This window comes from Tachypleus tridentatus, chromosome 9 (assembly GCF_004210375.1).
Source record: "Tachypleus tridentatus isolate NWPU-2018 chromosome 9, ASM421037v1, whole genome shotgun sequence".
In the NCBI taxonomy this organism is placed as follows: domain Eukaryota; kingdom Metazoa; phylum Arthropoda; class Merostomata; order Xiphosura; family Limulidae; genus Tachypleus; species Tachypleus tridentatus.
This window is the reverse complement of record NC_134833.1, coordinates 83,869,532-83,895,674: the sequence shown is the minus strand read 5'-3', so window position 1 is coordinate 83,895,674 and position 26,143 is coordinate 83,869,532. Positions and strand designations below refer to the sequence as shown.

Genomic DNA, 26,143 nt, shown 5'->3' with positions numbered 1-26,143 from the left:
TTGCACTTAATCAAGTTTATTGTCACACATTAATGTTCAAACTTGTTTAAAAAATAGATCACACTCAAACATAAGCATTTGTACACACCTTGAATTTCTTTCTACTGAATAAATTATTTACTAAAGTCACAATTTTTGTACACTATTAAAAAATGCCAGTCAATTACTGTATCAAAGATTAAATAAAATGTAGTAAAGATGATCTCACTGATAGATTAATATAAGCTGATAATATACTACACATCGACTCTATTCGAGTTGAAGTTTTGTTTTAGAGACATTCTCAAAATCAATCTTACAAAAGTTTTAGAGTAGCTTCATAAGACTACACAATTTATTGAAAGAAGCTGTACCCAAAAGGTTATTAGTCCATCAGTAAATCCTCCTGTTTGTCACAAACAATTTTGCTTTGAATACTATACATTTGTACAAGTTTAATCATATAAATTTATGTAGAACAGTTCAAATAGTTTTGCTGCATTCTTGCCTTGAAAAAAATTGTGTTTAACAAAATAGTTTACACCACATCCCACTCTTTTTCTTCAGTTTTTTCTTTTCTTGAATCATGTTTTCAAACTCCTGTCTATATTTCAAAGAAAAAAAGTTAGTATTTATCAAAACAGCATAAAAATTGAACACCTGTCTTTATGTACTTTACAAAGTCTGTTGAATGTTGAAATGAAGCATGTTTTTACTTAACGATAATGCAAGTTATTTTTATCTACGCTATTAGATATAATGGTAAACAAATATTTCATCTGTTATCAGAAACAAGTGCTGACTAAATGATCTAAATTAAAGTTTAAATTCACATAATATTATTATATCAATCTTTGTAAAGAGATGTGCCTTAGAAATGTAGAAAAATACAAGAAACCCAAATTGTAGGAACCAGTGTGAATTAGAAAAACTAATTTAGAGCATAAATAAAATCTTAATATTTTGAAAACAAATTAATGCAAATCCCCTCAAAAATATACAGTAGAAGAATATTGCTTTTCTACAACATTTGAAGAAAAAATTTGATAAATTCTGTTTTTATTTTATCCAAAGTCCACTTACTGTTTAACTTCACCAGGAATGAACATGTCATCTATAAAAATTATATCAAACAGCTCCTGCAAACTGTTCACAAAATGCAATTTCTGCATAAATTTGGTACTGTAAATATAAATTAAGGAAACATTGTAATTATTTATTTTTAACCAGTTAATCCATACTTACTTGGGTTTAACTAGAAATTACCATAAAACGCTTCCATATATTATGTTTAACAGCAAGTTATTTTTAAACATTTACTTTATCCCATCTAAAATATGTAGTCAGTATACAAAACACCATCTCAATGCATACAAAATAGTGTAATAATGAATGCATACTTCACATAAATTTTAAGAAGTTTGTCTTTCTTTAAGCATGTTTAGAATGCAATTATTATTACATGCAAAAAGAAGGTTTATCTTACAAAAAAGTTGAGTTATTGGGGAAGTTAGTTTCTTTGGTACAAGATTTTATTAATCATTTTAAAATCAATGTTTAAAGAAATAAAATAGTCTTTACAAAAAAACCAGCCCATTAAAGAAAACTCCATACCAAGTTTATATTGAATTTTAATGGTAATTAATATTTAAAACAACAAACAACTGGTGTGCCGCCAAAAACAAACTTACTCCAGCTTAATAAATTTACCAAACCAGAAATTACATCTTTTGTACATTTACTGTGTTTTACATTGAAGTAATATTTGCAACTTATTAAAATAATTTAACGGTTTATACACAAACAAAAAAAGAAAGATCAGCTGCATGTACATATACACAAAATATGTTAAACAATTAAAAACTGATACCTTATCGCAAGCTTTAGTAAAAACGTTTCTGAAAGATTAGTTAAAAGAAATAAGCTTTCAATCTGAAATTACCACATTTCATTACATTCAAAAGAACTAGTTGAAGTAAAGACTTTATTAAAAACTATATAAATAAATCAAAAAAGTTCAAAGTTTAACTAATTTATACAGCACAGTTTTAAGCTTAGCTAAATATACACAGTTATACGAAATTAACAGCAGGTCTTCAAAACACAAAAGAAAAATTAATGTTTATATTATTCAGTAAACAAATGAATATAAAAATTAAAGTTCCAGACTGACCTAGTCAAGCTATGCAAGAACTTAAAGGTTATTTATTTTTATTAAACAAACTAGTGATACATTAAATCAAAGTCGTTAAATAGCCCTCATACTGCCTAAACTGACGAGGTCCTAGATGCAAATCTAAATGCATCTTAACCACAACATAATATTCAAGATAGTTTTACTTAAATTTTAAACTATGTAATGCTCATACTAAAACTACAATTATGACAAATCTTACATAATACGTTCTCCAAAAAGTACTTTTTAGTTTTAGACAATTTCTTAATTAAAAATAACTAATTACTTCTTGAGCTTGATATAGGATGTTCTTTTTGTACATATACTGTTTTTCAACAACATTTAAAGATTTTTGCTTTCTTTGCAAATAACTTTAGTCCTTTAATACACTCAAACTCCATCCGTGTTTGAAGTAGAAATGTTTACGCAAACAAAAATAGCAAATCAGATAATCTAAATAAGAATATTAATCATTGTTATTAGCACAGTGGTTCTTTACTTTGTTGGAGGTACTGAACCCTAGAATTTTTGTACTTGCATTCACTGAACCCTTCGTAGTTGGAAAAATAAAATGATTTTTTTTTTTCAAATTCAAAACATAAGTAGATATTTTATTAGTGCACAAAATAAACTATGCATCAGTTGCACACTATCAGTGTTCAGAGAACAAAACCAACAAAACATGAATTTCACAAAAAAACATAACTCAATGAATATTTACTACAAATCAATGTGACTTTTTCTGTTGCCTTTCAGAGACAAGTTCAGAAATGCACAGCTTCACCTTGGCAAGTGCCACTCTCATATCATTTTTGCAACAAAGTTTGTTCCTTTCCTTCGTTTTTATGTCTACCATCCTCAAAAAGAATTGCTCGCAAAGATACATTGTAACAAATTGTATTAGTATCTTGAGGGTTTTCTTAGCAATAAGAGGTACTCTATGATTTGGTGATACCAAAACGTTGACAGCCTTGTTGTTCTGAAAAGTTGCTGTTGAACCTGGCTCTGTTGAAGCTCAATGATTTCATCGAGGTATTCATCATCGACGTCTGCTATTGCAACACTAAACGTGAACGGCTGTCTCACTGATGCTGGATATGACTCTGGAGGGGAAGTGTCTGTCAAGAGACTGAGCTCATCTGAGCAATTACTTGCTTAAGTTCCCCAGGTACAGAAATGTCTCCGATTTCACACACATCTTTGATCTTACTTCCACAGTCGTCCAGCAGGGGGGAAATTTGCGAGGTTATCATTCTCCATTTATTGTTTCCATAACTGTAGCTTTTTTTTTGTAAAGCCTTCTGGTTTTCTTCCGCTTTGATGGTGTTGACTCCACCACCCTGCATCTGTTGATTGAGAGCATTGAAGATAGACATGTACACGAAAATGAGAATGAACTCAGATTTTTCAAAGCAATCTGCATGACAATGTTGGTGCTCTTGCAAAAACAGAGCTAATTCAACATGCATGGCAAAAAACACTATTCAGCACCTTTCCTCAGGATAACCACCAAACATTAGAATGGTACAGAAGTACCTCAAATTCAAAGCCCATTTCATTACACAACTCTTTGAAGATGCAGTTCTTCAGGGCAATATTTTGCAAAAGGTTCACACATTCCACTACAATTTTTAATACTTCTGCCAGTTTTGAAGGCAAGGTTTTTGTTGTGAGTGCATGCCTGTGCAGAACACAGTGCATTACAATGATGTGTGGTGCATCATATTTCACCAGCGCACCAAAACCAGAGTTTCGTCCCAGCATGACTGGAGCTCCATCCACACAAACTGCAGAAACCATATCCTCAGAAAGGTCATTGTCTCTGAAGAAGTCATCCACAATTTTCTTCACATCGGCTGCCTTAGTTTTTATTGTTGTAAGAGGCTTACAAAATATAAAGTCTTCTTTTATCTCATCATTCCTCACACAAGCACATGAATACAACAAGTTGGCTTAGATTGGACACGGTGGTCTCGTCGAGTTAAAGGCTGAATTTTGCTGGACTTGAAATCAGGTCTGCAACTACTTGAGCCAAGATGTCATCTATTCTGCTGCTGATGGTGTCATTTGAAAGAGGAATTTGGGATAACTTATTATCAGCAGCTTTTCCCAGCATGATATTTGCCATCTTCAATGCAGCTGGTTTTACAAGTGCTTCACCAATGGTGTGTGGTTTGCCTTGCTTTGCAATCAAGTACGCAACTTTGTACAATGCTGTGAGGATCGGCTTATCGATGGATGCAAAGCCAAGAACTGGGAAAGTAGACTTTTCATCAAAACTGGCTCTTTTTACCTTGAATTCAGCAAGCATTGTGTTCTTGTATTTCCTATTGCCATGCAGCTTTAGGGATTGTTCTCTTAGTTTTGCTGGTGCTAGACTAAAATTGCTCAACTTGGCATTGCAAATCATGCATTGAGGACGCTGACTCCCATCATGTTCAGTTTTATACATGAATCCATATTGTATGTATCCGTCTGACCACTTTCTGTTTTTGCTTGACAGTTAGTATGAAGGGATTGAAAGATTAGGAGAAAAAAAAAAAAAATCACAAATGATGCACAATTACTACAGTCAAGTCAACTGCTAAGCACACAAAAGTTCCCTGCAGCACAGATATTAAAGCCAAGTGATGTGATGTGATCAGCTGCAGCCAATGATGGTCAAGTGGAGCATGACATCACAAATCATACAAGTGGAGTAAATGGAACAGACACACACAAAGTGAGCATGTCTTGTACTCTGCCAAACCCCTGGGGTTCGATTAAACCCAGGTTAAGAACCACTGTATTAGCACTATAGTATTAAAAAGGAAGAAGTGATGGTGTTAAACTTAGTTTATATCTATACAGATAATATAACCAGCATCATTTTAAATAAATGTGCAAGTTTTTGAGGCAGATGTATTATGCATACATTTCATTCATACAAAAAATATTTCATAGATAAATGGTTCTCAAGTTTTATGTTTCTATACAGATAAAAATTGGTTTTACCTAAAACTACCATCTAGAAAATTCTTCTCCAGTTTGACAAAAGTCATTTCAGGTAGCAGTTGTCTTTCATATTATGCAATTTAATTACTATGCTACATAAAACAATGTTAACAGAATTCGAATACTTAAGTATACACAAGTGTAATAAAATACAAAAAAAAATTCTTATTACAAACAGAATACTGTAAAGCAGATATGCATTAATAATATTTATTAAATTTGAGGATACTGTGTTGCTGAACAACAAAAAATTGGGAGTTCTATTATTGATGATCAAATGTCTTCATTTAAATAAAAACATCTAATGTTTAACCAATTAATTAGAAACAATGTTGCTAACTAAAAAGAGAAAGGTCTACATTTTACTTCATGAAATACTATTCACACCTATGTGTGAATTAGATTAATGTAATTCTACTGCTTTAACAAACAAGTTTTCTTCAAAATATGAAATGTTCAAAAGTGAAATGTACAATCCAGACATACACGAGCATGTTCCAACTTAAGAATTGTAGACTAACAGTATGGTACCTATATAATTCAACAGGACCTGATAAATATAATATACCATGAAATGATCACAATGTTCTAATTACATCACATACAAAATTCATTAGTCAACACACCAAACACTATCAGCTCCACCTATTGTAACCATGTTACTTACCTGATGAGAGGCCTTGTCATAAGTAAAATTGTTCTGATCCAGAATGTTGGGTGAACAATATAGAGCCCCTTTAAATTCTTCCTCAGCCTAACAAAAGAAAAAAGATATTTAAGTTGGACTATACAGTTGGTCTTCTCTTACATAAAAGAATGTCAAAATTTAAGGATTATAAACAATGAAGTACAAAAAAAAGTTATATGTTAAAGATCTTTAGCCCAGCACACCAAAGTCTCTTATTACTTAAAGAAGCTATTAGTGGACACAGAATATTAATGTTATTTGTTTTCTCATCTATATGTCATTACAATGGTTTTAAAAAAGGTACTATCTCAGAATTAATACTGACTGATTATCAAATATTTATGAAACTAAGCTATGATACAGCAACAATCAGGACAATGACTAAACAAGGTTTGTAAGAAAAGTCATTAAGAACATTCTCATTACAGTACTTCAAAACCTTTTTTAAAAGTACTGAAGTGTTTCAAAACAATCATACATATATCATAAATACATTCCCATGTAATATGGCAACTTCATATCATAAGACTTAATAAAAGACTTGTTTCACATTTTTAAAATTGTTTTTGAATAGTTTATTTTAAAATAAATTTTCCATTTAAATACTTAAATGAAATTTATGTGGGATAACATGTCCTGACCATGTATACTTTATTAAAAACTGGGTAAGTAAGGATATACAGAACCACTAACTGCTCATTATAAGTTTTAACCATGCTGGCTTTAAAATTTCACAACTTGTACCTCTTATCAGTTTTCCCACCAACTGAAAAGTTGGTAACCAAGAACTACAATACAAAGTTGTAATACATAGATAAATTCAGTAAAAATAAAGATGGACTACAAATAAATTTAAATAGTTGAATTGTTACATCACTATTATTTGAGTAAATCAGAATGTATAAATCACAGTTCAGCTAATCTTACTTTAACTCTAAAGAGTTCACCAGAAACAAAATAAATGACAAACCTTCTGTCCATTGCTTGGTAGCACTGCTTAAGCCACTTAAAATTCAGCAAATTACTTTGCTTGGAGGCACCATGAAGATATACCAAGACATAGTTATCAGTAACTAGCTCTTCTACTGTTTTAAAAACATATCTAGGATATAAAGAATATCAAGTATCATTTAGTCAGATTCAGTTAACCAAGAAATAGTTACTTATTTTGTCTGGCACTAAACTCCAGGCTGAATTTAGTGCTAGTACTTTGCATGTTCTATTAAAACTTAATTGGATTATATTTCATATGTACATACAAATATACAAAAACACAAGACAATGTTTTTCCTTCTAAAAAATTAAAAGAGCAAGAAGGCTTCTTAATATTCAGCAGTTAAATATGTTATAAATGTCTTAAATATACAAAAGGCATGAGCCTGGAATAATATAGTAAGACATCTAGAGCGAAACATGTTTGAGTAGGATCTTTACAGAACCGAAATAATATCTCAGCCAAAAGTATCAGTTGAGTATTCTGCAAAAGTATCAGTTGAGTATTCTGCAAAAGTATCAGTTGAGTATTCTGCAAAAGTATCAGTTGAGTATTCTGCAAAAGTATCAGTTGAGTATTCTGCAAAAGTATCAGTTGAGTATTCTGCTGGCACACAAATTCCAGTTCGTCGCACCATTCTCTTCAGAAGGCAAATCAATTAGCAGAGATTTACCCTATAACCAAACAATAATCCTAGGTATCAAAGAGAATAAAATATGGTAAAGCTATTTATTACAATTAAAAGGATAGTTGAACACCTAAAAACATAGCTTGATGTGTATAGAACTGTAATGAACATTGTTCATTGTATATGGGAAGGTCAAAATGCTACCAACAAACTGGTTTAATTTTGCAGTGGAACAAGAGCTTTGCAAAATATATATACACACATCATAAATCAATAAATTACATGGCAACACAAGTGTAATATGCTGCATGTAAAGCAAGGAAGCCAATGTATCATCATTTTTAATTTTTGTAACATTTCATGTCATTAATAAATTTACCATTTATTTGCCATAAATTACACTCAACTTTTGCAATGAGAACTGCTTATGTTTTTCTATAATTATTTCCACTACTGCATACATAATTTATGTTACTATGTAAAAGCAATTTTAATATAACAAATGTCTTCATTTAACAACTGACGAAAATAAAGAATGAAGAAATACATTTTTAAGCATGTAAAGCTATGTTCTATAAAATCAACTCCAATATACTGTACATAAAGTAGAAAGTTAAAAAGTAATGGTAATGCATACAACATGAAACTGTTGTATGTGGATGTACTGTGGTGAATCAGGTATATTAGCATTTGTACTTTCTGTAACAACTATAGATAACCAACTATCATACACACATAGAAGAGAATTTCAAGTCTTATTAACCACTCAAAAATAAGTTTTTTTTAGCTACTTTATTAAATTCCATTTAAGTAGCAAATGAGTAATTAAAAAGGGATACTTACAAAAATAAATTATCCATTATATAGTCATAATTACATTGATTTCGGTCTGGAAGGTAACAAGCACTAAATATTACAACGGCATTTCTGTTAGGGCCAAAATAGCCTGTAAGAAAATAAACAGTAGTAAAAATCTGATAATTTATGTTCAGTACTTGGAGCTTAACTACAAGCAAAAAAATTCCTAAGAAACAAGAATATCAAGAGAAATATTTACAACAAAAGGTTTAAAATGTTTAGTTTTATGACTGATATCCTAAATAGTGAATTGTGGGTCTAAAATGTACTGGAGAAGTGCAAAAAAGTTAAATTTTATGTAATATCAAAAACTTTATAGTACTTTGATATTTAGTCACACTAGTATCATGCAAAAGTCACAAGCACTTATAAAAGTGCAGGTTCTGGAAACATCATGGAGGTAACGTAAACACGGATACTAATAAAAGGAAACTTTTTTTTTCTTTAATTCATGATTATTAATGTAAGATTTCTTACTGGCTGGTTTCTATATTTGTTAGAACTCAAACTGTCTGCTAAAATAGAGATTAAAACAATGCATGCAACAAAGACAAGATCAAGAATAAATACCACAGAAAGGTCCTAATCTGGTATCCCACAATACTTATATTAACTAACATTTAAAAAAAAGGTGGATTTGTCACAAAAATTCTTACTAGTTTCAATTTCAGTTTGAAGCAATTAAGTGTAGATAAACAATTTTCTGCAGGGACTATAGCTTGAACCAAGAACCTTAAATTTGCACTTTGAGACTGGTACTCTTTCAATTGATGCATCATAGTCATCGAACACAGCTGCCAGTATTTAAGTCATAACTTGAAATTATTGGCTGTCCAAAATAACCTGATAATTTAGTACACCACAAATTAGTTTAAGTTGGGTTTTCCTCAAGATTTAAACAAAGTTTAGTAAACCAAATTGATTAAATTGTAATCCTCCACCATTTCAAAATGTACATACCTCCATGAGAAAAGACTTTTCTATATGGCTCAATAACTCTGACATCAATTTTCCTTTCTAATCCATCAAACTTAAAACTCCTCCAACTCCTCTCACTTGCAATTTCTTCAGCTGCTGTCAGTTCAGGAATTAGTTCACCAGACCAACCTTCAACCAACACATTGAAAATACAACTAAAAAAGTCTGCTTCTATATTATTTTAAACTGCATTTTAATATTTTAAATTAGTCATTTGTATTGTCCATTATAATGAGGTTTGATATCAGTAGTAATGATATATAATGCTTAGAAATTTGCAGAAATTTGATATGACAACAAATTTTAGTTACTTGGGATGGGGGGGTGGGTAAAAACATTCTAATGATATAAAGAAATAGTTGTTATTAATCAATTAATTACAGAAGTAATTAAATCAGTCAGTTGGCAAATAGCATTTAATTAATTAATTATACTGAGAATTAGCAAGTTTGTTTGTTTTTTTAATTTTGCACAAAACTACACAAGGGCTATTTGCACTAGCCATCCCTACTTTAGCAGTGTAAGACTAGAGGGAAGGCAGCTAGTCATCACCACCCACTGCCAACTCTTGGGCTACTCCTACCAACAAATAGTGGGATCAACTGTCACATAACACACCCATGACTGAAAGGGCGAGCGTGTGGTCTGATAGGGATTCGAACCCACAGCCATCAGATTAAGAGTCAAATGCCTTAATCCACCTGGTCATGCTGGGTCCAGAATTAGCAAGCAAGTGACTTGAGAAGTAAGTTTTCATTATCATTACATGAACTGGACTTTTGGCACACATCTTCAAATCAGACACACACTAACAATAAAAAATATCACAACAACATGGGTTAAGTATCCATACTCAGAGCCTACATATACAAGCACTTACAACAGCATAACAAGATTTTCACATTACTATTTAGGGGAAAGAGAAAGCTTGCCTCTACAGTTTTTGGAAATGTTTAAGATTTTTCCAAGAAAAGTTGTGACTGACAACCTATTCTATTAACTGGTAAATATTTAACTGATACAAACCTGAATTTCTAGTTTTTTTCCTCTTTGGAAGATCTTTAACCTCTCAGATCACCATTTATATCAATTATCCTCATATGACAGCCTAAAAAGGTTGCAATTTTTTTTTTTTAAATAGCTGTGAGGTAGTTTAGGAATTAAGTTTCTCAGTTTCCAAACTATTGGGAAGTAAGGTTATCCTTGAAAAACCTCATACTGACATTTAACTAGGTTATGAATACAAACTGGTTAGATAAGTAACTTTTAGCAGCTTTAATTTTTGATTTTCTAAATTAAGGTTGTTTTAGAACATGGATTTAAGTATATGAAAATCAGATTAATTGAATATATTATCAGATCATGAGATTTAGTGCAACAGAGCACTAAGTTGCAATTAATAAAATAGACATGGGTTTATTGTAATTGTTAGTGTTGCAAATATCTTCAACAATGAAATCTTAAGATTTTTGAACAAAGTTGTACATTGCAAGATTTAGATTGCATCTAAATGTATTAAAAGGTAATTGAAACTTAACATCTGCCTATACATTAAGTTTCTTTTTAATTACATAGTTTGAAGATACATAGTAGTATGTTGGATTTTTTCTATACTGGATATAAAAGTTTGTTAGATGTAGATCTCTAATAACAAAACTAGATTAAAATAATACTTCACAACAACAAAAGTTAAAATCAAATGTACTAAACTTGAAAGACTGCTAAATATTTAATAAGCCAATTTTAGTTTGTTATATTTGAAAGATAAAAATATTAAATTTAAATAAGTCCACATTCATAATACCAAGCCACGTTAATAAATGTTAAAATTCTCCTATGTGTAAATTTTCAAAGTTTCTTGGCTTTAATATGTTAATTTCTAATTTGAATCACTTTGTTGATAGACACTATAGTTACATGTCTTATAAAATAATGTAATAAACTAATAGCCTGAGAAGAGACTTACATTCTGTAAAAGAATCAAAGTCACCCAAAACTTTACATGTTGTAGGAGAATCATCCAAAACATCTTGGAAATTAGTATCATTTGAGGTTGCCAAATCACCACTACTTGAAGTCTTGTCTACATTACTTCTATTATTGCTTGCCAAGAAAACCCTCTGGTCAACACTCCTGGAATCCAATTCAAATGTATCAGGATAAACTTGTACTTCCTTTTTCTCTGCTGCAAAGCATGAGATTTCTAGAATAAAAATTTTGTTGAAAAATCTTATCAAATTGTAATTGAGCACAACTGAAATAACTTACATTACCATGATACATTTTTATACTTTACATTGAGATATTATGTTATTAACCATTTAAACATACAACTTGTACAAATTATAAATTACCTCATTTCATTATATAATTTTTTACTAAAATGTTACATACTTTAAGTTCTAATTACAATGTTTTAATTGAGCTGTTGATTAATACTATCATAATGTAGAAAAGAGAGGAAAACTGTGCCTAAAAACAGAAAACTAACAAAGTTACTTTTGTCCACCTATACTATCCTGTCCACTAAATTAAATACCAAAAACCTAAAACAGACTATTTAAATACTTAAAAGCTTTCCCTTAAACTCCCTTAAATTAAACAGCATATGCTACATTTCAAAGCAACATTTTCCAAGAACCAACCATCTTGTAAGAAAAATAAAGCCATCTTTGTATGAAAGATATCTCCTACCAATACAAAACTGTTTCCTTGTCTTACCATTTTCATATTAAATATGAATATGATACATCACTATCAATTACTAATCAATCTTAAGCACTTCAATCAAATCCCCTATAACCAAAATGTTTTTTCCAAAGAAAAACATTCAGGAACCTTAACCTATCCTCATTAAAAACCTTTCATCCTAGGTAACAATTGAACATCCAAGAATGAAGACAGTTCTCCACATGTTACTGAATCAATAACCCATACAATGACATAACTTCAATATTTTTGCATATACAACCTATAATCCTACGTCTTGCCACTAGCAGTAACACACTGCTTAGATAGTTTAAGAGACCAATATAAACCAGAACACCATTTCATTTTTTTTTTTTATGACAATGTTAAAATATACTTTTTCATTAAAATTATGCTCATAATTGAAATTGTGATATCCCTTACACAACCCCTCATATTTATTACAATTAAATGTTTTCTGTCCTTTATTTGTCCACATTGCCAAACAATCCATTTTTTTTTTTTTTTTTTTGCAAAGTAGTAACATCCTCCTCACAGCCAGAAACACCCAAAATTTTACTGTAATTATCAAACTTAACATATTGGCAATTCCTTCATCCATATAAAAAGCAAAGATCCTAACCCTGAACTCTGGTGTACACTATTTGCCACATTAATCCATTTGACAAAATTCATTTAAAACAAACTCCACTTTATTACATCTAATCAGTTTTCTTTCCAATGAATCAACCCATCCCCTATGGAAAAATTAAGCCTTTATGTTGTACTTTTTCAAATGTTTTCCTAAAATCCAGATACAATACATCCACACCCATACATTCATTAATAAAAGCAGTAATCTTACAAAATACCAAAAGATCACAATACAAATTTTTTTTCCCTTTTGAAACAATGATAACTACCCAACAAAATGTTAAACTTTTGTAAATGAATTTACAAAAAAAAAAAAAATTTAAACCAAACCACTACACCCATAGTTGCTAGAGCAATTATTCTCTGGAAAAATAGGAGTAACATTTGCCAACTTCAATCTTCTCACATCTGTTTAATATTCAAGAATGGATAAAGTATAAAAGGCTCATAGATCTAATCCTTATCCTTTTTTCAACATTACATTTTTTTTCATTAGCTCAGAATTAATATGATGATCTTTTTCAATCTTATTTCCATCTAGAAACTGTTCAGGATAAGGAACATAGCTTAAGTTTTCATTAATGAAAACTAAAGCAAAAAGAATTTAACAGCCTAGTCATCCCACAATCAGATATTACCTTTCTTATATCTCTCAAAGTTTATACTTTCATCCTAATATTTTGTTTACCCTTAATGTATTTGAAGAAATCCTTACTATTAAATTTTACAATTTTCGTTACACTTTTTTTTGTACATTTTGATTTCCTAGCTTCTCATTCAGCAAATTCTCAACTTTCTTTAATCCTCCAAATTACCCTCCCCCATTGCAGTCAATTTAAGCTTATATTTATAATGCCCCTCCCATATCATTCTTTACACCCTTTGTGAGCCAACCTGTTTTTTTATGTTTGTTTTAACTTGTAGCCACAGTTTATTTTACATCTATCCTGATTTTTTGAGATACTTTCTATATGCAATCAGTATCTAGAACTAATTCAGTTGTCACATTTCCAAAAGGTAATTCTCATCTCTTCAAAATATTTTTCCTTCAATATTTCATTCCTTATCTTGAAAAGAGGAAAACAAATCTGAGAAATTATTACATGTACCCATACCTTCCAACCTCTATCAACCAATTCTATATTAGAAATCAACAATAAATCTAAAACAGCATTGTTCTTATTTGGATCCCTAATTAATTATTGAAAAAAGGTTATCCTGAACAGTTTATAAAAACCTTGCGATTTAAACATTTCCCAATCTACATGTCTAAAATTAAAAACCTCCAAGAAGTAAAACTTCATTAACAGTTGCATTCTTTATATCACTGTATAGTTTCTCAAATTTTACTGGTTTTATCAGGTGATATGTGACAAATTGCAAGTCTTTCCCCTTTATACATCATATAAAGACTTTCTATTAATCAAGTTTCACTGTTAAGACAAGCATATGAAAGATAACAGACCTGGCTCCTGATTGACATCAGCATTACTCAAAGAATCTGAATTATGAACAAGTTCTTCTGTATCTGTACGCTGCAACACCAATCTGTTTATGGCCAAGTGTGTTGTTTCAATAAAGTATTCACTTTTGCTATTTTCTGCATGAACAAAATTACAGTTATTTGTTTCTTCACAATTCTCAGATGAAACACATTTGCTTTTAATACAAGCATTCCTAGAATATTTCTCAACGTCCTTGGGTTCCTTATCCAATGTGCTTTTAATAGTTTGTGAAAATTCTTTCATTTCAACACTTCTATTTGAATTATCTTTTTTCTTCACAGGTATATTTTGGTTTATTTGACTACAATTATATACAAATGAATTTTTAGTAACACTATTTTCAGCAGTAGAATGATTGTAAATGATATTAGCATCAGAAGGAAACGTACTTTTTAGTTCTGGCAAAATCTTCCTTAATGTCGGAGAATTATTAAAACTTTCTTCAAAAAATGCTTGGGTATTAGGAGATAAACACACGTATTTATCTTTTGTTTTATCTGTTAATGTACAGTCTACCTTCTGTTTGCTTTTCTCTCTCTTTCTGTAACCCTCAAAAATGGCTCTGATACTTATGTCATTTCTTACATCAATAATCTGACTCTTATCTGCATGAATTGTTTTTTTAGACTTGTACCCTTTATTTTCAATCTGGCACTTAATTTTCTCATTTTCATTAAATGAATTGAGCTCAGAATGTGCAAAAGAAAAGGCTTCCAATAATTCATCATCAATATATTCAGAATAAACACCACTGTGTGCAAGTACTTCTTCAATTTCCTCTGGATTCAGTATATCTTGTATTCGTCCACTCAGCACATAAATATCTTTAATTCGCTCCTCATCAAAACAAGTCTTCAATTTTTCCAACAACAGAACATCTGGATAATCACTCATTTCCGTTTGTTGAAAAGAGCCATTTACTTTTTGTAGTTGCTCTTTATGAAGAGGAGTAGAAGAAATGCAAAGATTGCTTATACTTTTATTAGCACTGAACAGCATGTTTGAGGACAAGACTGAATTGCTTTGAGAAAAACTGAGATTTTCCATGCAAGAAAAGAGGCTATCAGAATCAAGCATATCCTCGTCCGTTGGGTTTTCATGCTCCTCAATATGTGTAGTTGAGCCCAAGTGTCCTGTCATTAAGTTATCTTCATAGTAATTCTCTTCAGCTAAGGAAAACTCTTCACTTAGTATGTGACCACCTGCAGAAAGAGAAGGTGCCACCTGTAGTCCTAAAGTAGTTTAGATAAAATCAAAAAATAAAAGATTATTTACACATTTTATTTTGGAAATAAAACTAATAAAAAATATATTAATATACTTAAAATAAGAGAAACCTATAGATGTTTAACATTTTTAAGAATCAATAACATAAAAAAGGTGTTTACACCAAGTTAAATACCTTCAGAATATAACGAAAGACAGTACAAATTTAACAAAAAATTTTCTACCTTCCCACATTATATACACACATAACCAAGTCGAAATTGTCCTTCCTCTTTAAGAAGGAATAAAATCCTAATATTTTATTACCATGCTTTTTCTAAAAAGTACATCCCAAACACTTCAATAACATTTTTAAATAAAAATGTAACATTTTTATACAATACACCAAAATTTATCATATAAAGCATGGACTAAGAAGACAGAAATCCAAAACAAAGCACTGATGACTACTGAACAATAAGAACTAGTAAACAAATTAACAGTTATCTGTAATCTACTAGAGATATTAAATGTTAAGCCAACTTAATGATAGACACCATTTTAACCTACTGATCAATTATATACTGCATTGCAATGTAATAACCTTCTATCATTTACAACTTAAGTCAGAATTTGTGTACAAACTTGTGCAATAGTTAAAAGCACAAGTAGTTAAGTTTATTGTATAAACCATTTTAAACCATCACATTAATGTAGGGTACACATGGATACACAAATGCTTATTTCAGCCAAGATAAATGGGTCATTTTAAAACAAGAGTAGTATTCCAATGCTATGAATGCACATTTCATGTAGTTCTTTTACACTTCTAAGAAGTTATAAGATGAAAATTAAATTAATTATTTCAGCTAGTATGAAAAACCTTAGGGGTAAAGTCTTTGCAAGTTCTAGTTTAGTATGCCACAAGCTAATTTAGTATTTAAGACTACTCAAAATACACTTGCTAACTTTGGAAAGTAAAAAAAGCATTAAGCTGTTTACCACTGAATTTTAATGGTTTGCTTGAAATAGAAAAGTATTTGTTTGAAGTTGAGCACACACCTACACGATGGGGGTATTTGTGCTCTGCCCACCACAGGTAGTAAAGCATTGTTTCTAGTGTTGTAATGCAATAACAAGGTAATCCTAACAAAAAGGAATGTCAATGAAAACTTCAAATATTTCAAAATGAGTGGTAACCCTATAAAAGATGCACTTAAACATTAAAGGCAACAATTTAATATTTAGTATATCGCTAAAGAGGTTAATAAAACAATTACATATATACAGCTGATGTACACTTTGTTATGAACTTGACTTGTTCACAGAGTCAAGTAACCATAATGACACTACTTAAGATAGTCATTGCTACACATTTTAATAGAAGTTTTAATGATGAGTTAGTATTAAAAAATAAAATTAAATTATTAAAATTAGTGTTTTTAAAGATTTCTCAGTAAAACAGAGAACAAAGCTTTGGACTTGAATTAATAGAATATATCCATAATGTCAAAAACCAGAGCACAGTTTTATAGGAAAGTTAGTACAATAATGGTGCCTTGAATATGCCTGCATAAATGATTGCTAATTCTGCAATTTAGCTAACCCTCTCATAACAAACTAACAAATTAAAGAAAACTAAAACCAGTAATTAATAGTTCATTTATAGTACCTTCACATAATGAAGTAAAACTATTAAATGACTAAGTCCAATTTTAATAAGAAGAGTATTCATTTAACATGATTTAAAATCTACTTTTAGACAGTATGGCGTAAAGTATCAGGTAAACGTAGAACTAACATAACTGTAATTAAATATACCATTAAAAACTGAAATATGGAGCGACGTATTTCTCTTAATACGATCCTTGAATAATCCACCAATAAGAAATTGAGTGTAAACAAGCTTCTAAAAGTTTACTGTGAGAAACTAGATGCAATTTAAGGTTTTAAAACAGTATATAAAGTTTACTGATGATAGACAAAGCAGCCATTCTAGGAAATATTTTAAATAATCCAATCTGAAGAACTTTTAAAGACAAAAATTATGGCATTGATTTTTTTGTGTAAGTTTATTATTATTATTTCCAAATTTTAAAAAAAACTAAATTTAGCAATAGATTTTATTTGCATTAGTTAGCAAGCTTCTCAGACATAGTACTACAGAAAAATCAAATTTCAATAAGAGTATTACTAGAATAGGAGCCTTTATAATTGTATAACATAAGGTGAAATTACTTTAATGCAAGTTGCTCTTGTTTTTAAAGATTAGTTTCCTAGTATAAAAAAAAACACCTTAGAGCATGTACTTTTAATTTCAGTGCTTTTGATTTAAAGCACACAATGCATTGTTCTATAAAGAACAGTTTTAAGGAGGTTCATTAGAAGATTGTTATTATTGACAGACAGTCAATTATTAATTAAACCTTAATTACTGAATTTGAAAAGCACGACTTACAAAAAAAATAACATGGTAGATGCATAAGTAAAAATATCATAATAAAGCAAACATTAAATATTTGACTTTCTCTTCATGGTTAGCATTTTAGCAGTAATCTAGCTCTGGTTAGTAAAATGAGGCAGAGTATTATTAAAAAAATTGGATATAGGTATTGAACTTCATATATGCACTATGCATATTAAGCTATAACAGTGCAATAATTATCCAATATCAAAAACCTATTTGTGGATGCATCTTGATCAATCAACTCATTTACAAACAGATTAAACTGAGAATGCTAACTTTTGTTTTTGAGTTTTGCACAAAAATACAAGGGATAGCTGTGCTAGCCTTTCCTAATTTAGCAGTGACAGACTAGATGGAAGGTAGCTAGTCATCACAACCAACCACCAGCTCTTGGGATATTCTTTCACCAATGAATAGTGGGATTTATCACTTTATAATGACCCCATGGCTGAAAGAACAAGCCTGTTTTGTGCTGTGGAGATTTGAACCTGCAACCCTCAGATTACAAGTTATGCCCCTTAACCACCTTACCTGCATGCTAACTTAGCAGTCCAAAGAAAACCAACTTAAACCTTACCCACATATTAAAAAAAAAAAAAAAAAAAAAGTTAATTTGCAGAATAATCCCTACATCATTACCACAACAGCTACTGTAATTAGGTTTTTGTTGTAGTTTCATTTTTGAAATTCATACCTCAATTTTACAAGTCAAAAATAAATAAAAGAAAAAAAAATTAGAATTTTAGCTTGTTTCCCCATAATAAAAACACATACAATATCTAGCTACAATGCAGAGAATAAATATAATACTCTGCAAGTTTTCTGCTCTTTTCCAATTCCCACCATTTAGCTTCTAGTTTGTAGTAGAGTTTGAATAATCTCAAGTATAATTATGGAATACTCTTTTGATTCAAAGTAATTTTAGGATATTTCTTTCTTCTTGAATAATTGTTTTCTATAAAAGAAAAAACTCCAGATCAAATTTTATCCATTAAATCACCAAATTCAGATAGTAGAAATCTTAACCACATTTCTACTGTAAAATGAGCTGCTTTGAAGAATCAATGAAACTTATCATTACTGCCAAGTTTCTCTACTTAAATGCTGTACATCCTCAATTCTGTCTTAAGAGTTTACTTAAATAAAATGCAAATAATAATCCTTACAGTTTGGCTTATTTGCAGTAAATTTGTGCCCATTTCCTGATTTAAGAGAATATGGAGAAATGCAGTCTCCTTAAAGTAACCTGCAAAACTTGAAATAAGACATTAAGTGCATTACAACAGCTTCAAAAACAAAATGTCATTATAGACCGAGAGTTCACTTTACTTATCAAGTTTCACTGGATCTGTTCAGCTTTCACAAAGGGCAGAGCTGGGAATGTAATTTGTCACTTAAAAATAAAATTAAAGTTACTTAATTCTTTGTATGTTAAGATGAATTTAGTTGTAAGTTTTTGAAAACAAATGTATAAAAAAGTACATGTGTATGTCAGTATACCATTCAGTTTAGAATTGTATTAGAACCTTGAGCAAAATATTCATAATTCCCCCCCCCTCTAGAGTAAGAAGTCCTGTGTATTTGTTTGGCTTTAATTTATTGTTAATAAAGTTGCCAAAAGTTATATTCCATTTAAAATGTAGTTTTGCAATCATATGTTGTATAAAACATTTATATGCATATCTAGTGCTAGAATATAACTGAATAAATAACAAAAGACCAATTTACCTTGTTTAGGATGGTATTCAGGGCTGCACTCTGCTTTACTACTCTCATTTTCATTCCATACCTCCTTCAAGTTATGTGTATATAACTTAAAGAACAAAGTTCAAATAGATTTAAAAATAAAATCAACAAAATGAATTATTGTATCACTGTACTTTTTGTTAAGATTCATTAATAACACCATTGTAAACCTAACACAAAAGTTAAACAACAAAACTGTATAATTGGAGTGGGAAAAGTTAGTTATGGAGAGTATCAAAATCTACTTGCATAAAGTTACTATAACAGTTAATCCATTCATTGCAGCTGGACATTTCTCAATGCTCACACTATAACTGGGACAAATGTTTCCCCTCATTAACACATTTTATATGTTCATCTGCAGGGTCCAGGTTCATCATCTTGACTTTAAATCACTAGATAAAAAGCTAACATCTTTCCTCATTACCTCTTCATCACCATCATATGCTTGAACACCACCCAACTCACTTCCACTATCTTATAAACTATCCAAGTCAATTGCCTAAAGGATATTTACATAGAATTTAGGGTTACCACTTCCCTATCTAGCAATGCAGGTACAGTCAGTACACAATTGTCATACAGTCCACTTACACATTTTGTTGGTTACTAAAGCAATGAGCAGAAATCACCGAGGGAAACTCCATATCAAAATTAGGTGGAGTGCCAACAAATACCAAGTTACTTTACCACTACATCTCACGTGCAGCAATTTTGGACAATGCTTGGAAATAATTTGTCCCAGTCATAATGCAAGAATGTGGGAGTAGAAGGTAATATACTTTCCAAATACAATGGAAAAAGTTAATTTTCAGTATTAGGCAATATTGGAAAACGTAATTCAGGAGCTTATAAACAAAAAAAACTTACTAAACTGTGATAACATCTGATTGTAGAGAGAAAAACAAACCAGTTAATTGAAAATATTCTAGTACTAAAAAAAAAAAATAATTGGTGATAAGAATTATTTTAGGATGTTTTCAAATGAATTTGTCATCACTTAACTATCATACTGAAAGCTGTTAAAAACAAACCTGAGTTTTCCTTGCTTGTTGTTTATGCCGATTCAGAAGCTTAGGAGTATCAAGGAATCCCACAGTTTCTACTTGACAACTGTTGGAATTAATATAGAGCTCACTATTACTGTTGTCAGAAATCAGCTGTAATAATATCTTGCTTTTCGTGTACACTACATTTTAAGTATTAAGAATACTTAAACAATTCCCTATAAAACAGGCAACAAAAGTAAAAGGTTTGGCTTACTTTTCACTAAGATTAAACAGACTACTAAGTCAGTATCATTTAGATGAGTACTGTTTGTTCATATAAAGTATGGAATAGGTAAGATTGTCTGCCAAATATAACAAAAGCTACATACACACACACACACACACACACACACACTGAACAAAATTATTACTAATACACTGTGTAAAGGTTTCCTGCCAAAGAAACCCCAATAACAAAACAAAAGCAGATTTTTCAGTATCAAGGCTAAACAAAAGAGAATGTCATCATTCAGAAGTAAATATTAACAACCAATTAAAGAGGCTGCAAGGAAAATGTGGAGTGGGAATTGAGGATGGTTAAGTTAATCATGTTTATAGAAAACCCTTAAACCACAATGGGCACCTTAAGAGTAAGTAAGAACCAAGTCATTTAAAGAATGAGTAAATACACAAGTGTTTTTGTATATTATATAATTTAATATCTACATTTAACTATCAACTAATAGGAATATCTTGCAAAACCATGATGCAAATAAGCGACAACCAAAAATATGATAACTCAAAGGACAACACACAACCCTATAACACAAGAAAATATACCCATCCAATTCTATACAATTAGACAAGTAACTAAGAATAGTATGTCAAAAATTAAATCACAAAAAGAAATGAAATAAAAACCACTTGTTACATTACTTCAGTTATATATAGCAGGTATTTCCACAGAAAGAATCTGCATGAATAAACTTAGAGTTAAATTCATAACCCAATAATGGCAGGATTAGATCAGGAAAATACATAATGCTCATTTCTGAACTATAGTGTTTACAAGACCATTGGTCCACATCCCAAATCCAAATTTATAGGAAATGAAAAACAAAGAGTACATGTTGGAAACTGCATCAAGTCTAGTTCAAAGTTATTTATTGAGTGAATAAACAAAGAAAGAACAGAATAAACATGTTATTTTTGTGCATTTGAAAAGACAATCAACTCAACAGTCTGTATCCTATAACAAAAACTCTTATCACATCTAGTCTTTTATAGTTCTTACTTTTAGCAACTTCAATAAAAGTCAAAAGTTGTCATAGTACATTCATCAAAAGAATGAAAATCAATTTAAAATAGTAAGTTCTATCAGAATTTATAAAATTCACTATACTAGCAAGATTCCATAATGATCTTCTCTTTTGTGGTTCTATGGGTAATATTTTCTTTCATTAGATGCATGTAATGAGGTAACCACAACAATGTGCAACTTTCACTTTGTGCATTCTGTTGCAAGTAATATTTTATAAAGTATGGGTGCTAGTCTTTTACAAAATTTCCCCATTTCCACACTAAATACATTTTACCAAAGTAACTCCCTATGGAATAGTGCACGGTTAATTTCCACATTAGTTCTTTCATTATAATTTAATCAATCATTTTTTAGAAAAAATTCCACAGCAAGTTTGACAAACTCTCACAAACTGTACCAAGTTTTATTTCCTCACATTAAATTCACTTCATCCTCAAAGACATCAGTGAAATGGTTGCTATCTCTGAATCTATAGTTTAAAACATCAACCTTTGAAAAGGTTTACTCTTTTCAATTTAACTCCTTATTGGTCTTACAAATGCAGAAAAGATATTTTGTTGTTTATTAGTACTCAAACTGTGGATAATGTACACCCATGCCAAGATAGGTTCCATCACACTTTATTAGCTTTCCACAAGATGGAATGTGAACAAAAGTGACTTTTAATTCCACACTTCAAATAGAAGGGGGAGGTATAAAAAGAGTGTTGTTAAAATATGGTAAATATGTTTACAGAGAATGGTTGTGGTAACTAGTCATCTACAGTTGGACTCAATGACTAAATCTTATTAAACAATTCAGTAATATATTCACCATAATGGTTTTTATTTCACGTCCCATAGAAATGTTTTCTTTATACTACTTTCTATAATTCTTGTGTTTCCCACTAAAACTAACCACATTTCTAGTCTCACCATTTTCTTTCAGATATATCCTTGAATATAGAAAAAAAATTAAATATTTTTCAACTTCTATGCAACCAAATTTATACCCCAGTTTTACAAAATGTTCCCTTGTCTTCCCCACTTCACACACTTTTTAAACGAGTTTCACCTGTGCTATTAAAAGGCTAACTGCCACAATTTCTTATTGAATTACTGATTACATAGAAGGCAGCTTGACAGTAGCACTGGACGGGATTAAAATGTTAGTGCGATTGAAAATATTTTACGGTTGTGGTACACAGCTTACTAGTCCACATCAGTGTTAACACATTTCAATCAGAAAAAAAAAAAAACCCACTCTCAGATGATCTGATAAGAAAAGTTTCCCCTTTTTGACTGATTAAGTAAAATGAACATACATGTGGCACACACGCACAAATCTCATACTCTATAAAACCCAATACTACATCTATTTACAGTAACTCCAATGTTTCTTTCACACTATCGCAAAAACACAAATACCAAGAGGAGAGGTATGGTGTAAATAATGGTTGGCCACGATCTTAATTTATTTTTCAAAACTACTGTTACTAATACAAATAGGAAACCGGTGATTTTTTGTTACTATTTTCACCTTTCCTTTAATTTGCCCATTTTGGTTTGAAATCAGAGGTGCATTTCTTCATCTAAGTCATTGACTAAAAATGTCTTCCCATCAATAACAAAACTCAGTTTGTCTGAGCAATGCGAGACTAAAGTTATCACAAATGTCAACGATTTGTCATTATGTAAACCAACTTCAAAAAGTTTAAAATTTTATTATCGTAAAAATAAAATTATTTAAAGAAAATGTTTCTTTATGACTTAATTGTGTTGGAATAAACTTCATGAACTTTTCCTAATGCGTTTTTTTCGCCTTCGTACTGTATATTTAGCGTAATAATAGCAGTGTACTCTGCTTTTATAATTAACCACTGTGATACAGCGATCTTTTTCGAATCGTATTACCATTCATATCATATCAATGATAAACTACATTGTCTCGCTACTTTTAGATATTCGTAAGTACAATTCGCAATCAAGAAAAAAAAAGAAAGCGATTATAATTGGCCCTCAAGTAATAGTTGATAATTATTAACTTCCATTGCTGAAGTCTTATGTTAATTGAAAAATAGAACATTCCTAGTGCACAGTTGAATACTTCCATCGACCTATCAAACTAGAATTTCACATAATAATTATGAACTTTAACAAGAACTCAAATAGTTTCCCCCATGAATATAAAATCGCCCGTAGCCATTTCAGTGGGAGTGAAAAAAGCGCAAGTCGCAATAACACATTTACGCAGTACAAAAATAATGTGTACAGGGTGGCCCTAAGTCCCTAACCATCCATAGGTTATGTTATATTCAGTTGCGCATGTTTTTTTTTTTTTTTCAGAGAAATATGGTCAGTGTAAACCCATTTACACTTGAAAATGTCTCACAGAACATGGCGTCGCATAATATTATGCAGCGAGGATGAGGGACAGCACACAGATACACAAGGTATATGGTTGGGTAAGGACTTACGAACCACCCTATACATTGCTACCCAGAAATCAGTCGAAGTATTGCTGAATCAGTTTCGCCTGCCAATTTTGTCTCCCAAATCCGCGTGTCGGTATTTTAATAAGTCATATCTACCTTTACGACATAAATTCTTCACATCGTCTTCAACATTCAAATATCCTTTGACAGAAAGGGCTGGTCCCCTTAAAAACATTTATTTGCTATAGATTTATGCGTATTTCGACATTAAAGTATGGCACACATACAGACAGTGAAAACAGTTCATAATTATATTACATCGATAATTCGTAATCATACAATGTATTTTGGCTGACATTTCTTATAATAACCTGCTATTTCCGGAAGAAATTTTAAACTGTTCACATGCATTACCAATCGTGTGCTATCACTATCTAATTATACTGACAGTTTAAAGTCTTTATTTAAAATAAGAAAAGAAATTTAAATGAATAGCTCATTGTAATCAATATAAGAATAATAGGCGTCACTTATCAGCTCTTGTTTTCTGTAATCGCAAGGTAAAGCATACACAATACCAGCTTGCCATCCGCTATTCACTTCACCAATACAATGCGAAATTTGCGTTAGAACTTGTACTTTTTTTTAATAAAAGTGAAACGAAACGGTATGAAAAATTCCAGAAATTATAATCATTGTTGATACGAGAAGAGTACTTAATTTATGAAAATATTTCAGTGATAAATTTTAATTAATATAATCATAATAAAACTAAACAGTACAAAGGCGACAAAATATCACACATAGGCCAAAAATTTTAATTTCAACTCAAACTTCATACATGGTAAATTAACCTTTGCACAAAATGAGTTCAAAATGCTCTAGTCTAACCTTTTAATATTATTCATGCCGGTGTTAGCAATACCCTCGAAGGAAGCGCCTGATTTTCATGCATAAGCACCCGCGGAAAGTTTTAATATGCAAGTACAAGTTATTCCTACTGTTCTAGACTTACAATGTCAAGTTTAACTTTTTAAAGCTATACAATTTTTATTGGAAATTCTACTCGTTTACCTCAAACGCAAAAGATTAATAGAACATTTATAACCAATATTAATCAATAATAATTTTGAATTACACACTCAACGAAACCCCTACCTTTCATTAGCCATCCAAGCAGTGTTACACCTTAGAAACCTAAAGTTAAGACAGAAACACAACTGGCTAAAGCAATTATATTAGCACACCCAAACCCCTCTGTTACATCTTTTTAAAATGCCACGTGCTTTTAAGCGAACCAATCAGTTGAATTTACCAATACAATAATTTTATGACATACCTACCCTAAATTAACGCATGTAAAGCCTGCACTTCTTAAAAAAACAAGGTCGAATTGTAGTAGAAGTATCATACATGTAATTTACAAATAAGTCAAATAACTTAATCTAAATATTGGAGTTGGGTTGTATATTTATACTATATTGCTCTTCTAATCATTGTAAATTTTTCAAAATGTACTATTGCAGAATATCAAAACAATCGCCGAAACGCCGAACGTTGTAGGAATTTATTACTCTAATAACACATTGAATGGTGTTATTTGATGTTTGTAGCTGTAACATAGATATATACTATTTTTTCATCCATTATTATTGAAGTAAAATTTAGATTGTTTCTATTTAATGCAATCGATTATAAAATAAGTTGTAACAGATGAAATGTATCGATGATAAAAAACAACTGAAAAGCAACATAAAACTTTAAAATCATATCAGTTTTATAATAAATAATGTAAATAAAATGGATAACAAGTACGCTAATTTGCTGCTTAGCCTAGTTCACATCATAACAGTAGTTGC

General features: G+C 30.6%; 1 protein-coding gene across 4 annotated transcripts; it reads right to left on the bottom strand.

Annotated features, from left to right (window-relative positions):
* On the bottom strand, positions 1 to 25,576 carry LOC143225645 (uncharacterized). 4 transcript variants are annotated; one of them, XM_076455437.1, is made up of 11 exons: positions 25,443 to 25,576; positions 20,596 to 20,674; positions 19,544 to 19,628; positions 14,103 to 15,374; positions 11,262 to 11,498; positions 9,278 to 9,424; positions 8,303 to 8,405; positions 6,808 to 6,939; positions 5,817 to 5,903; positions 1,063 to 1,161; positions 1 to 583 (listed from the first exon to the last, which is right to left on the bottom strand). In XM_076455437.1, exons 1-11 carry the CDS (start codon positions 25,454 to 25,456, stop codon positions 505 to 507), a joined length of 2,334 nt encoding a protein of 777 aa, XP_076311552.1. In that variant the 5' UTR covers positions 25,457 to 25,576; the 3' UTR covers positions 1 to 504. The 4 variants fall into 4 exon arrangements, with proteins under 4 accessions (XP_076311552.1, XP_076311551.1, XP_076311553.1 ...); XM_076455436.1 differs by lacking the exon at positions 25,443 to 25,576 and adding an exon at positions 25,176 to 25,207; XM_076455438.1 differs by lacking the exon at positions 25,443 to 25,576 and adding an exon at positions 25,176 to 25,207 and having other exon boundaries at positions 11,262 to 11,480.
* Between the last annotated feature and the right edge of the window lie 567 nt (positions 25,577 to 26,143).